Below are 12,138 nucleotides of genomic sequence, written 5' to 3' on the forward strand. Positions count from 1 at the left end.
GAGAACAAGCCGACGGATGACGAGGTGGCCAAGATGGGCTGTCCCAGTCTGGGAGAAAACACACGGATAGAGGTGGTCATCGAAGAGTCTTACGAGTTCAAGGTACCTGTGCGTGTGTCTGTGTTAATTTCATTCCTCTTTTAGTTTGTTTTGGGCATTTGTTTGTGGCATTTGTTTTGGGTATTCGTTTTGGGTCCATACTTGCAAACATTTAAAAAAGTTGAAGTTAAAAGGAAATAGTCTCAAAATGCGCATCAGCCAATTAAAATCATTGACCTAGTTGCACGTGATAAATGCGGAATTTCTTACAGGAAATCATCACCGCCACCTTAGCGTAAGGCTAAATGTGCCAGGTTATGTAATGGTAACAGCTAACGTGTAGCGTTTTATCACTTCTAAACTTAAACTTTTTCTAATGTTGGCAAGACCCTCTGTGTTTCATCTTCTGTTTTATCTTCTGTTAGCTTTTAGTGTGGTTTGTGTATTCATTTTGTGTATCATTGTGTGTGTGTGTGTGTGTGTGTGTGTGTGTGTGTGTGTGTGTAGTATGGGGTGAATACACTTATGAGAAGAGCTAAGAAGGTATAATCTCTCTTTCAGTCTCTATATTAATATGCTTGTGTGTTTCTGTACGCGAGTGCATGGGGGTGTGTGTGTGTGTTTGCGTGTGTGTGTGTGTGTGTGTGTGAAGCCTCTTCATTAAGCACATTAAAAACTACTATTAACTTATTTCTCACTGTATTAACTATATAAGCTGAATCATAACTTGAGATCAACTCGGGTCTAGATTCAATCAGATCAAGCGTTAACCAGCGATAGCAGATGGTTGGTGTCGGAGGGGTAACCGGTTGGAGCTGTCAAAACGGTGAGCAGCTCCAGGTCATTGTCACGAAGCCACACCCGCCACCACTCAGAAGTTCAGAACTAGAAAGCGTAGGCTATATAGAAATAATTACGCTCAAAATTGAAAATGAATTTCTATCATCCTAATGGAGGTGTAGATTACATCCAGTGTTAGAACTTGTTAACAAGGCTGCATGGGATTTCTCTTACATTTACATTTTTACATTTACGTCATTTAGCAGACGCTCTTATCCAGAGCGACTTACAAATTGGTGCATTCAACTTATGATAGCCAGTGGGACAACCACTTTTAGTTTTTTTTTGTTTATGGGGGAGGGGGGGGGTAGAAGGATTACTTTTATACTATTCCAGGTATTCCTTAAAGGAGGTAGGGTTTCAAGTGTCTCCGGAAGGTGGTCAGTGACTCCGCTGTCCTGGCGTCGTGGGGGAGCTTGTTCCACCATTGGGGTGCCAGAGCAGCGAATAGCTTTGACTGGGCTGAGCGGGAACTGTGCTTCCGTAGAGGTAGGGGGGCTAACAGGCTAGAGGTGGATGAACGTAGTACCCTCGTTTGGGTGTAAGGAGGTGCCGTTCCCCTCACAGCTCCGTAGGCAAGCACCATGGTCTTGTAGTAGATGAGAGCCTCAACTGGAAGCCAGTGGAGTGTGCGGAGGAGCGGGGTGACATGAGAGAACTTGGGAAGGTTGAACACCAGACGGGCTGCAGTGTTCTGGATAAGTTGTAGGGGTTTAATGGCACAGGCAGGGAGCCCAGCCAACAGCGAGTTGCAGTAATCCAGACGGGAGATGACAAGTGCCTGGATTAGGACCTGTGCCGCTTCCTGTGTAAGGTAGGGTTGTACTCTGCGAATGTTGTAGAGCATGAACCTGCAGGACCGGGTCACCGCTTTGATGTTAGCGGAGAACGACAGGGTGTTGTCCAGGGTCACGCCAAGGTTCTTTGCACTCTGGGAGGAGGACATAATGGAGTTGTCAACCGTGATGGCGAGATCATGGAACGGGGCAGTCCTTCCCCGGGAGGAAGAGCAGCTCCATCTTGCCGAGGTACAGCTTGAGGTGGTGATCCGACATCCACACTGATATGTCTGCTAGACATGCAGAGATGCGATTCGCCACCTGGTTATCAGAAGGGGAAAGGAGAAAATGAATTGTGTGTCGTCTGCGTAGCAATGATAGGAGAGACCATGTGAGGATATGACAGAGCCAAGTGACTTGGTGTATAGAGAGAATAGGAGAGGGCCTAGAACTGAGCCCTGGAGGACACCAGTGGTGAGAGCACGTGGTGCGGAGACAGATTCTCGCCACGCCACCTGGTAGGAGTGACCTGTCAGGTAGGACACAATCCAAGAGTGAGCAGCATCGGAGATGCCCAACTCGGAGAGGGTGGAGAGGAGGATCTGATGGTTCACAGTATCAAAGGCAGCAGATAGGTCTAGAAGGATAAGAGCAGAGGAGAGAGAGTTAGCTTTAGCAGTGCTGAGAGCCTCCGTGACACAGAGAAGAGCAGTCTCAGTTGAATGACCAGTCTTGAAACCTGACTGGTTTGGATCAAGAAGGTCATTCTGAGAGAGATAGTAGGAGAGTTGGCTAGAGACGGCACGCTCCAGAGTTTTGGAGAGAAAAGAAAGAAGGGATACTGGTCTGTAGTTGTTGACATCGGAGGGATCGAGTGTAGACGGAAGGGACATGGCCAGCGGTCAAGGATGAGTTGATGAGCGAGGTGAGGTAAGGGAGAAGGTCTCCGGAAATGGTCTGGAGAAGAGAGGAGGGGATAGGGTCAAGTGGCAGGTTGTTGGGCGGCCAGCCGTCACAAGTCGCAAGATTCCATCTGAAGAGAGAGGGGAGAAAGAAGTCAAAGCATAGGGTAGGGCAGTGTGAGCAGGACCAGCGGTGTCATTTTACTTAATAAATGAGGATTGGATGTCGTTAACCTTCTTTTCAAAATGGTTGACGAAGTCATCCACAGAGAGGGAGGAGGGAGGGGGAAGAGAAGGAGGAGGATTCAGCAGGGAGGAGAAGGTGGCAAAGCGCTTCCTAGGATTAGAGGCAGAGGCTTGAAATTTAGAGTGGTAGAAAGTGGCGTTAGCAGCAGAAACAGAGGAAGAGAATGTAGAGAGGAGGGAGTGAAAAGATGACAGGGAGTCTAGTTTTCCTCCATTTCCGGCTGCCCGGAGCCCTGTTCTTTGAGCTCGCAATGAGTCGTCAAGCCACGGAGCAGGAGGGGAGGACCGAGCCGGCCGGGAGGATAGGGGACATAGAGAGTCAAAAGATGCAGAAAGGGAGGAGAGGAGGGTTGAGGAGGCAGAATCAGGAGATCGGAGGGAGAAGGATTTAGCAGAGGGAAGAGATGATAGGATGGAAGAGGAGAGAGTAGCGGGAGAGAGAGAGAGAAGGTTGCGACGGCGCATTACCATCTGAGTAGGGGCAGAGTGAGTAGTGTTGGAGGAGAGCGAGAGAGAAAAGGATACAAAGTAGTGGTCGGAGATTTGGAGGGGAGTTGCAGTGCGATTAGTAGAAGAACAGCATCTAGTAAAGATGAGGTCAAGCGTATTGCCTGCCTTGTGAGTAGGGGGGGACGGTGAGAGGGTGAGGTCAAAAGAGGAAAGGAGTGGAAAGAAGGAGGCAGAGAGAAATGAGTCAAAGGCAGACGTAGGGAGGTTAAAGTCACCCAGAACTGTGAGGGGTGAGCCATCCTCAGGAAAGGAACTTATCAAGGCGTCAAGCTCATTGATGAACTCTCCAAGGGAACCTGGAGGGCGAAAAATGACAAGGATGATAAGCTTGAATGGGCTAGTGACTGTGACAGCATGGAATTCATAGATAGACAGATGGGTCAGGGGGAAAAGAGAGAATGTCCACTTGGGAGAGATGAGGATTCCTGTGCCATCGCCGCGCTGACCAGATGCTCTCGGGGTATGCGAGAACACATGATCAGACGAGGAAAGAGCAGTAGGAGTAGCAGTGTTTCTTTGGTAATCCATGTTTCCGTCAGTGCCAAGAAGTCGAGGGACTGGAGGGTAGCATAGGCTGAGATGAACTCTGCCTTGTTGGCCGCAGAATGGCAGTTCCAGAGGCTGCCGGAGACCTGGAACTCCACGTGGGTCGTGCGCGCAGGGACCACCAGATTAGAGTGGCAGCAGCCACGCGGTGTGAAGCGTTTGTATGGCCTGTGCAGAGAGGAGAGAACAGGCGGCAGGTAGCTTAGTGGTTAAGAGTGTTGTGCCAGTAACTGAAAGGTCGCTGGTTCTAATCCCTGAGCCGACTAGGTGAAAAATCTGTCGATGTGCCCTTGAGCAAGGCACTTAACCCTAATTGCTCCTGTAAGTCGCTCTGGATAAGAGTGTCTGCTAAATGACAAATTATTATTAATTATTAACAGGGATAGACAGACACATAGTTGACAGGCTACAGAAAAGGCTACAATAATACAAAAGAGATCGGAATGAAATTGACTAAACATCTGGGAAAGCGAGAGAGCGGGGCCTCCCTCACTTACGTTTCACTGAAACACTCAAATATAACTCTCCCAACTTCCACTTTAGAAATTATAATTGTTGTAAACTACAGCGGTTCAATGTTTTCTAGGAATAGACTAACTTAGTTTATTCAGCTAGCTAACTTGGTACAGTATTCTTCCGTGAAAACCGCCCAGGGCACCGTATCCTATGACGCCATAGCTAACTAGCATGCTAACTTCCAATAAAACGGTTTAGCACCAATACACGGTTACAACAAACTACCAATAGTGTGTTAACACGCTAAACAGATCATTCGTGTCCGTGTCTAACGTTGTGTAAAGTTTTGGGGTTAGTTTTGACAGTTTGAGTGAGTACGTCGTCAACTTATTCAGACAGTTAGTTAGCTAGCTAGAATAGCTAGCTAGCCATTGCTCTCTGTCAACGAACCAACCCCTCCTCCCACGGTATGAAACACACAGAGAGAGCCAAGCTAACGTTAACTAGTCACCCATGTCTTGAATTCCTTTTGAACGACTCTGGTTACCAGTATGTAAAAATAAAATTAAAATAAATGTAGGTTATAACTTACCCTTAGTAGCTACTGTTAGCTAGTTAAGTGTAAAGCTAGCTACTGAATCGATTCAGCCAGTTCGCGTCTGTCCCAACGGAGAGAAAGCATCTCCAAACATTACAGCTAGGTCGTTCCAGCTGTTGTTTAGTTAGCTACCCAGGTAGCAACAAGCTAGCTACATTTCGAGTACAGTAGCTACCTAACGTTAACGCTTCAGATAATGAGGTTAGAAAAACAGCTCAATGGTAGGTAGCTAGCTGGCATAATTACAGGTACTCTTAAGCGTGAAATAACATTGGAAACAACTATCCACAGTTGCTAATAGTTACCAGTAGCTACCCGCTAGCTAGCTAGCTAGCTAGCTTTATTGGTCCAGGTAGTGGGTTAGCTAGCCTCGTGCTTCACCGGGCTCAGCCGAAAACAATACTTACCTACAATAATTACCTACAATAACTACCTAGATAAACTACCTACAATACCTAACTACAATACCTACCTACAATCTAAATACATGGTTTAAGCTTTACTCGACACCATATAAAGAAGAAGCCAAGCTTACCTCCCGCTTAGAGAAACACAACCTCACCCCATCGCCACCTCCCATTTTAATGCGACTCAGTGCAGCCAATGGCAATGTTCGCTTTAGGTATAATTCCAGGAGCCGCTTGTGGATTGGACTGCTCTAACACAGTTCCACCTCCGACGCCGTCAAAACAACAGCTATGCGGATGTTGGCTAAAGCGGATCTGATTGACTAGAGCCCTCAGTGTTTTGTGTAAATCCTTACCCTTAACATCCATGAGCATGAGGGCTCCATTCAATCTGGATCGCTGAAGCATTACAGATTGTCTGATAGAAATGTAAAGGTAACTTCCGATGGAGCCGACATATGCGTTTACCGTGAATGCAGTTTCCGCTAACGCAGAAACATTGCCATTGAATTACAGATTGAACAGAGCCCTGAATCATGAATTGATGCCACATGGGAGATTTGCTCAAAGATTCGAGTTGCTTTCTCTAATCTCAAATTAAGATTCAGCCGTATGTGTGGGATTGTGTATTAACTGATTGTGTGTGGGGGTCTCTGTTGTGTGTGTAGAACACAGTAGATAAGCTGATCAAGAAGACTAACCTTGCGTTGGTGGTGGGAAGCAGCAGCTGGAGAGAACAGTTTGTCTCTGCTGTCACTGTGAGCGCAGGTACCTACCTCACTTCCTCTCTGCATGATGTCACATCCTGTTCACTTTCAGTCTACAGCATTTTCAGAATTCATATCTTACTGAACAGAATTAGAACCCAAACTCTCTGTAGACAAGACTCTTTGCTCCCCCTGCCTCCCCCCCTTTCCCCTCCCTAACTCCACCTCTCCCCTCTCCCCTCCGCATCAATCATTTTTCTCTGTCTCTCTCGCTCTCTCTCTCTCTCCCTCCAGGTGATGATGATGACGAGGAGAGCGGTGAAGAGCGTCTCCCGTCCTGTTTTGACTACATCATGCACTTCCTCACCGTCTTCTGGAAAGTTCTGTTTGCCTTTGTCCCCCCGACAGAGTACTGGAATGGCTGGGCATGCTTCATCGTCTCCATCAGTCTCATCGGTAAGTAACCCTGACCCCTGACCCTACAGAGTACTGGAATGGCTGGGCCTGCTTCACTGTGTCCATCAGTCTCATCGGTAGGTAACCCTGACCCCTGACCCCTGACCCGACAGAGTACTGGCATGGCTGGGCCTGCTTCACTGTGTCCATCAGTCTCATCGGTAGGTAACCCTGACCCCTGACCCTACAGAGTACTGGAATGGCTGGGCCTGCTTCACTGTGTCCATCAGTCTCATCGGTAGGTAACCCTGACCCCTGACCCTACAGAGTACTGGCATGGCTGGGCCTGCTTCACTGTGTCCATCTCCCTTATAGGTAACATGAAATGTATGTTTAACCAGGGATTGGTCAACTCAACTTGAAATACCACTACCCGCGGCATCAACCTGCTAGCTGAGATGTTGTCAAGCGGGATGGTCACATGGTGAAGCAAACGATTAAAGGTTGATTACCAGTGGGGGCTGGTGAGGAAGGAATCTTAATGTTAATTGTAATGTATTTTTTATTTTGTGTACCTGCTAGGAGTTCTGACGGCTGTAACAGGAGACCTGGCCTCTGCCTTCGGTTGTACCGTGGGTCTGAAGGACTCTGTCACTGCCGTGGTGTTTGTAGCGCTGGGGACGTCTGTACCAGGTAGGTTACACACATACACACACACCACACACTCTTCCTTTCTTACCCCTCTCTTTTCTCTCCTTCTCTGTTCACTCTGTTTGTCCTAATTGTGTAATCATGATGATGTAATGACATTTCAACTGTAACCTTCGTGCCTCAGTACCCAGGTGTTCTGGGCTGGAGGTGCCTTCGTGCCTCAGTACCCAGGTGTTCTGGGCTGGAGGTGCCTTCGTGCCTCAGTACCCAGGTGTTCTGGGCTGGAGGTGCCTTCGTGCCTCAGTACCCAGGTGTTCTGGGCTGGAGGTGCCTTCGGTCCTCAGTACCCAGGTGTTCTGGGCTGGAGGTGCCTTCGGTCCTCAGTACCCAGGTGTTCTGGGCTGGAGGTGCCTTCGTGCCTCAGTACCCAGGTGTTCTGGGCTGGAGGTGCCTTCGTGCCTCAGTACCCAGGTGTTCTGGGCTGGAGGTGCCTTCGTGCCTCAGTACCCAGGTGTTCTGGGCTGGAGGTGCCTTCGTGCCTCAGTACCCAGGTGTTCTGGGCTGGAGGTGCCTTCGGTCCTCAGTACCCAGGTGTTCTGGGCTGGAGGTGCCTTCGGTCCTCAGTACCCAGGTGTTCTGGGCTGGAGGTGCCTTCGTGCCTCAGTACCCAGGTGTTCTGGGCTGGAGGTGCCTTCGTGCCTCAGTACCCAGGTGTTCTGGGCTGGAGGTGCCTTCGTGCCTCAGTACCCAGGTGTTCTGGGCTGGAGGTGCCTTCGTGCCTCAGTACCCAGGTGTTCTGGGCTGGAGGTGCCTTCGTGCCTCAGTACCCAGGTGTTCTGGGCTGGAGGTGCCTTCGTGCCTCAGTACCCAGGTGTTCTGGGCTGGAGGTGTTGTGACAGAGTATGCGTGCAGAATGATGACCGCCTTAGGGGAGTCTATCCTCTCACCTCCTCCCTCTCCTCTCCTCCTCCTCTCTTTCTCTTGTCTTCTCTCCCCTCCCCCCCTCCTCCTCCTCCTCCTCCCTTTCTCTTGTCTTCTCTCCCCTCCCCCCCTCCTCCTCCTCCTCCTCCCCTCTCCTCCTCCTCTCTTTCTCTTGTCTTCTCTCCCCTCCCCCCTCCCCCTCCTCCTCCTCCTCCCCTCTCCTCCTCCCCTCTCCTCTTCCCCTCTCCTCCTCCCCTCCCCCCTCCTCCTCCCCTCTCCTCCTCCTCCTCCCCTCCCCCACTCCCCCCTCCTCCCCCTCTCCCCCACTCCCCCCCTCCTCCCCCACTCCCCCCTCCTCCTCCTCCCCTCCTCCTCCTCCCCCTCTCCTCCTCCTCTCCTCCTCCTCCCCTCTCCTCCTCCCTCCTCCTCCCCTCTCCTCCTCCTCCCCCTCTCCTCCTCCCTCCTCCCCTCTCCTCCTCCCTCCTCCTCCTCCCCTCTCCTCCTCCCTCCTCCTCCTCTCCTCCTCCCTCCTCCTCCTCTCCTCCTCCCCTCTCCTCCCCTCTCCTCCTCCCCTCTCCTCCTCCTCCTCCTCCCTCCACTCTCCCTTCTCTTCACCAACTTTATCTTTCTGCTATTTCTTCTCTTCTGCCCCTCCTCTTGCCACCATTACCCAGACACCTTTGCCAGTAAGGTGGCCGCCATCCAGGACCAGTACGCCGACGCTTCCATCGGCAACGTAACCGGTAGCAACGCTGTGAACGTCTTCCTTGGGATCGGAGTGGCATGGACCATCGCCGCCGTGTTCTGGCGTTCCAAAGGCCAGGTGTTCCGTGTCGACCCGGGCTCGCTGGCGTTCTCCGTCACGCTCTTCACGGTGATGGCGTGCATGTGCGTGATGATCCTCCTCTACCGGCGGCGAGCGTCGGTGGCAGGCGGGGAGCTTGGAGGGCCGAGGACTACCAAGATCATGACATCACTGGTCTTCTTCTTAATGTGGCTGATCTATATAGTGCTGTCGTCACTGGAGGCGTACTGCCACATACCTGGGTTCTAGAGAGAGGGGGAGGGGGATGGAGGGGTGAGGGAAGAGCGGAAGAGAGAGGGGAGGATGGGAGAGTTGGGGGAGAGAGAGGGGAGGAATAGGCACAGGGAGGGAACGAAAGGAAACCCACTCGGCAAAAACTTGTTGAATCAATGTTGTGTCCACGTTATTTTAAACCAATTAAATTAAGCTTGATGACGTTTAATCAACGTGGGAAACTTGATTGGATTTGCAACTTTTAACCTAAATCCAATGTCATGGGGAAATGTTTTGTTGATTTCACATTGAATTGACATTAGTTGACAACTCAATCAAATGTAAATCAAAACTAGACGTTGAACTGACGTCTGTGCCCAGTGGGAAGGGAGGGAGGTTGGTGAGGAGAGTGGACATGTTGGAAAGATGGATAGGGGATGAGGGAATAACTGTTAAGTCCTCTCTCTTCTCTAGTGCTCTCTCTCTCTTTGATTCCTCTACTGCCATGGTGATCAAAGGAACATCTGATACAAGAACTCATACTGCCCCAAGACAAGACCAGACCACCTCCTAACCTCTAACCTCTAACCTCACCTAACTCTGTCAGTGGTCAGCTCCCCTCACCCTCACCCCTTCAACTTCTACAACAAATCTACCCCTCCCTTTCCCCATCTAACACTAGAGTCAATACAAATCTACCCCTCCCTTTCCCCATCTAACACTAGAGTCAATACAAATCTACCCCTCCCTTTCCCCATCTAACACTAGAGTCAATACAAATCTACCCCTCCCTTTCTCCATCTAACACTAGAGTCAATACAAATCTACCCCTCCCTTTCCCCATCTAACACTAGAGTCAATACAAATCTACCCCTCCCTTTCCCCATCGAACACTAAAGTCAATACAAATCTACCCCTCCCTTTCCCCATCTAACACTAGAGTCAATACAAATCTACCCCTCCCTTTCCCCATCTAACACTAGAGTCAATACAAATATACCCCTCCCTTTCCCCATCTAACACTAGAGTCAATACAAATCTACCCCTCCCTTTCCCCATCTAACACTAGAGGCTGTCCAAATCTACCCCTCCCTTTCCCCATCTAACACTAGAGTCAATACAAATCTACCCCTCCCTTTCCCCATCTAACACTAGAGTCAATACAAATCCACCCCTCCCTTACCCCATCTAACACTAGAGGCTGTCCAAATCTACCCCTCCCTTTCCCCATCTAACACTAGAGTCAATACAAATCTACCCCTCCCTTTCCCCATCTAACACTAGAGTCAATACAAATCTACCCCTCCCTTTCCCCATCTAACACTAGAGTCAATACAAATCTACCCCTCCCTTTCCCCATCTAACACTAGAGTCAATACAAATCTACCCCTCCCTTTCCCCATCTAACACTAGAGTCAATACAAATCTACCCCTCCCTTTCCCCATCGAACACTAGAGTCAATACAAATCTACCCCTCCCTTACCCCATCTAACACTAGTCTGTCCAAATCTACCCATCCCTTACCCCATCTAACACTAGTCTGTCCAAATCTACCCCTCCCTTACCCCATCTAACACTAGTCTGTCCAAATCTACCCATCCCTTACCCCATCTAACACTAGAGGCTGTCCAAATCTACCCCTCCCTTTCCCCATCTAACACTAGAGTCAATACAAATCTACCCCTCCCTTTCCCCATCTAACACTAGAGTCAATACAAATCTACCCCTCCCTTACCCCATCTAACACTAGAGTCAATACAAATCTACCCCTCCCTTACCCCATCTAACACTAGAGGCTGTCCAAATCTACCCCTCCCTTACCCCATCTAACACTAGAGGCTGTCCAAATCTACCCCTCCCTTATCCCATCTAACACTAGAGGCTGTCCAAATCTACCCCTCCCTTACCCCATCTAACACTAGAGGCTGTCCAAATCTACCCCTCCCTTACCCCATCTAACACTAGAGTCAATACAAATCTACCCCTCCCTTACCCCATCTAACACTAGAGGCTGTCCAAATCTACCCCTCCCTTACCCCATCTAACACTAGAGGCTGTCCAAATCTACCCCTCCCTTACCCCATCTAACACTAGAGGCTGTCCAAATCTACCCCTCCCTTACCCCATCTAACACTAGAGTCAATACAAATCTACCCCTCCCTTACCCCATCTAACACTAGAGGCTGTCCAAATCTACCCCTCCCTTACCCCATCTAACACTAGAGGCTGTCCAAATATACCCCTCCCTTACCCCATCTAACACTAGAGTCAATACAAATCTACCCCTCCCTTTCCCCATCTAACACTAGTCAGTACAACAACTCTCCCTTTCCTCATCTCAGTGAAAGACTGCTGTTGTCCTTACCTGTGCACTAGGCAGGGGCCATATCAGACACTTCAACCCCTGCTACCCTTCTATCCCCAGCTTTACAACTCTCCTCCTTTTTCTCTTTCCCTCGTTCACTCCGTCCAGCCTTATTCTCCAATAGACTGTAAACGTCTTAATATTGTCTTAAAGTGATAGGCTAGTAGAGGACGTTAGACCACACCTCTTTCCCCGCTCCTGTTGAGCCAATCCCAAGTCACCTTGCTCCCTAAGGAAGACCTTGCCCCTCCCACTTTTTCTACTCCTTTTCGATGGCGTGGTGTGTAGATGTTGTTATTGTGAAATTGTAAAGAAAATAATAAATAATGAAAATCATTATGAAGAAATGGCACAGTATGTTAAAAGCATTGGAATGAAGAGAAGATGATATGAAAAGATTATCATTGATTATGAAAGAACTGTACGTAATGATAATAACTGGACTTTGGAATAAAGTAAATGTTGAAAATTAAATATATGAAAATACTTTAAAAAAATACTATTGTTGGATATAAAAGAAACAAGATTAAACTAGCCTGCTAGTAGAAAATGTGACCAACTAGCCCACCGACTAGTGACATTTTGTCTTTTCAAATATTGTGTGGTACAGATTTTGGACCCAGGCTACCAAACATTTTAGTCGACTAGCCCGGCTGACCAGTGCCCAAAATCCTTATATTCCATCCCTGGTTCCAACCATTATGACCAAGCAGGAAATGATGTAATGCCCAAACAGGATATGAGGTAACCAGAAAC

At 49.0% G+C, this 12,138-nt stretch overlaps 1 protein-coding gene across 1 annotated transcript; it reads left to right on the forward strand.

Moving 5' to 3' along the window:
- Positions 1 to 33: 33 nt before the first annotated feature.
- LOC311118622 (sodium/calcium exchanger 1-like) lies at positions 34 to 9,052 on the forward strand (the record flags this gene model as incomplete). Its single annotated transcript, XM_084193411.1, has 5 exons — positions 34 to 102; positions 5,992 to 6,091; positions 6,325 to 6,486; positions 7,009 to 7,119; positions 8,673 to 9,052. The coding sequence occupies 5 exons, from the start codon at positions 34 to 36 to the stop codon at positions 9,050 to 9,052; spliced, it is 822 nt and encodes a 273-aa protein (XP_084049537.1).
- Between the last annotated feature and the right edge of the window lie 3,086 nt (positions 9,053 to 12,138).

This window comes from Coregonus lavaretus, assembly GCF_964263955.1.
Source record: "Coregonus lavaretus genome assembly, contig: HAP1_SCAFFOLD_573, whole genome shotgun sequence".
Lineage (NCBI taxonomy): Eukaryota > Metazoa > Chordata > Actinopteri > Salmoniformes > Salmonidae > Coregonus > Coregonus lavaretus.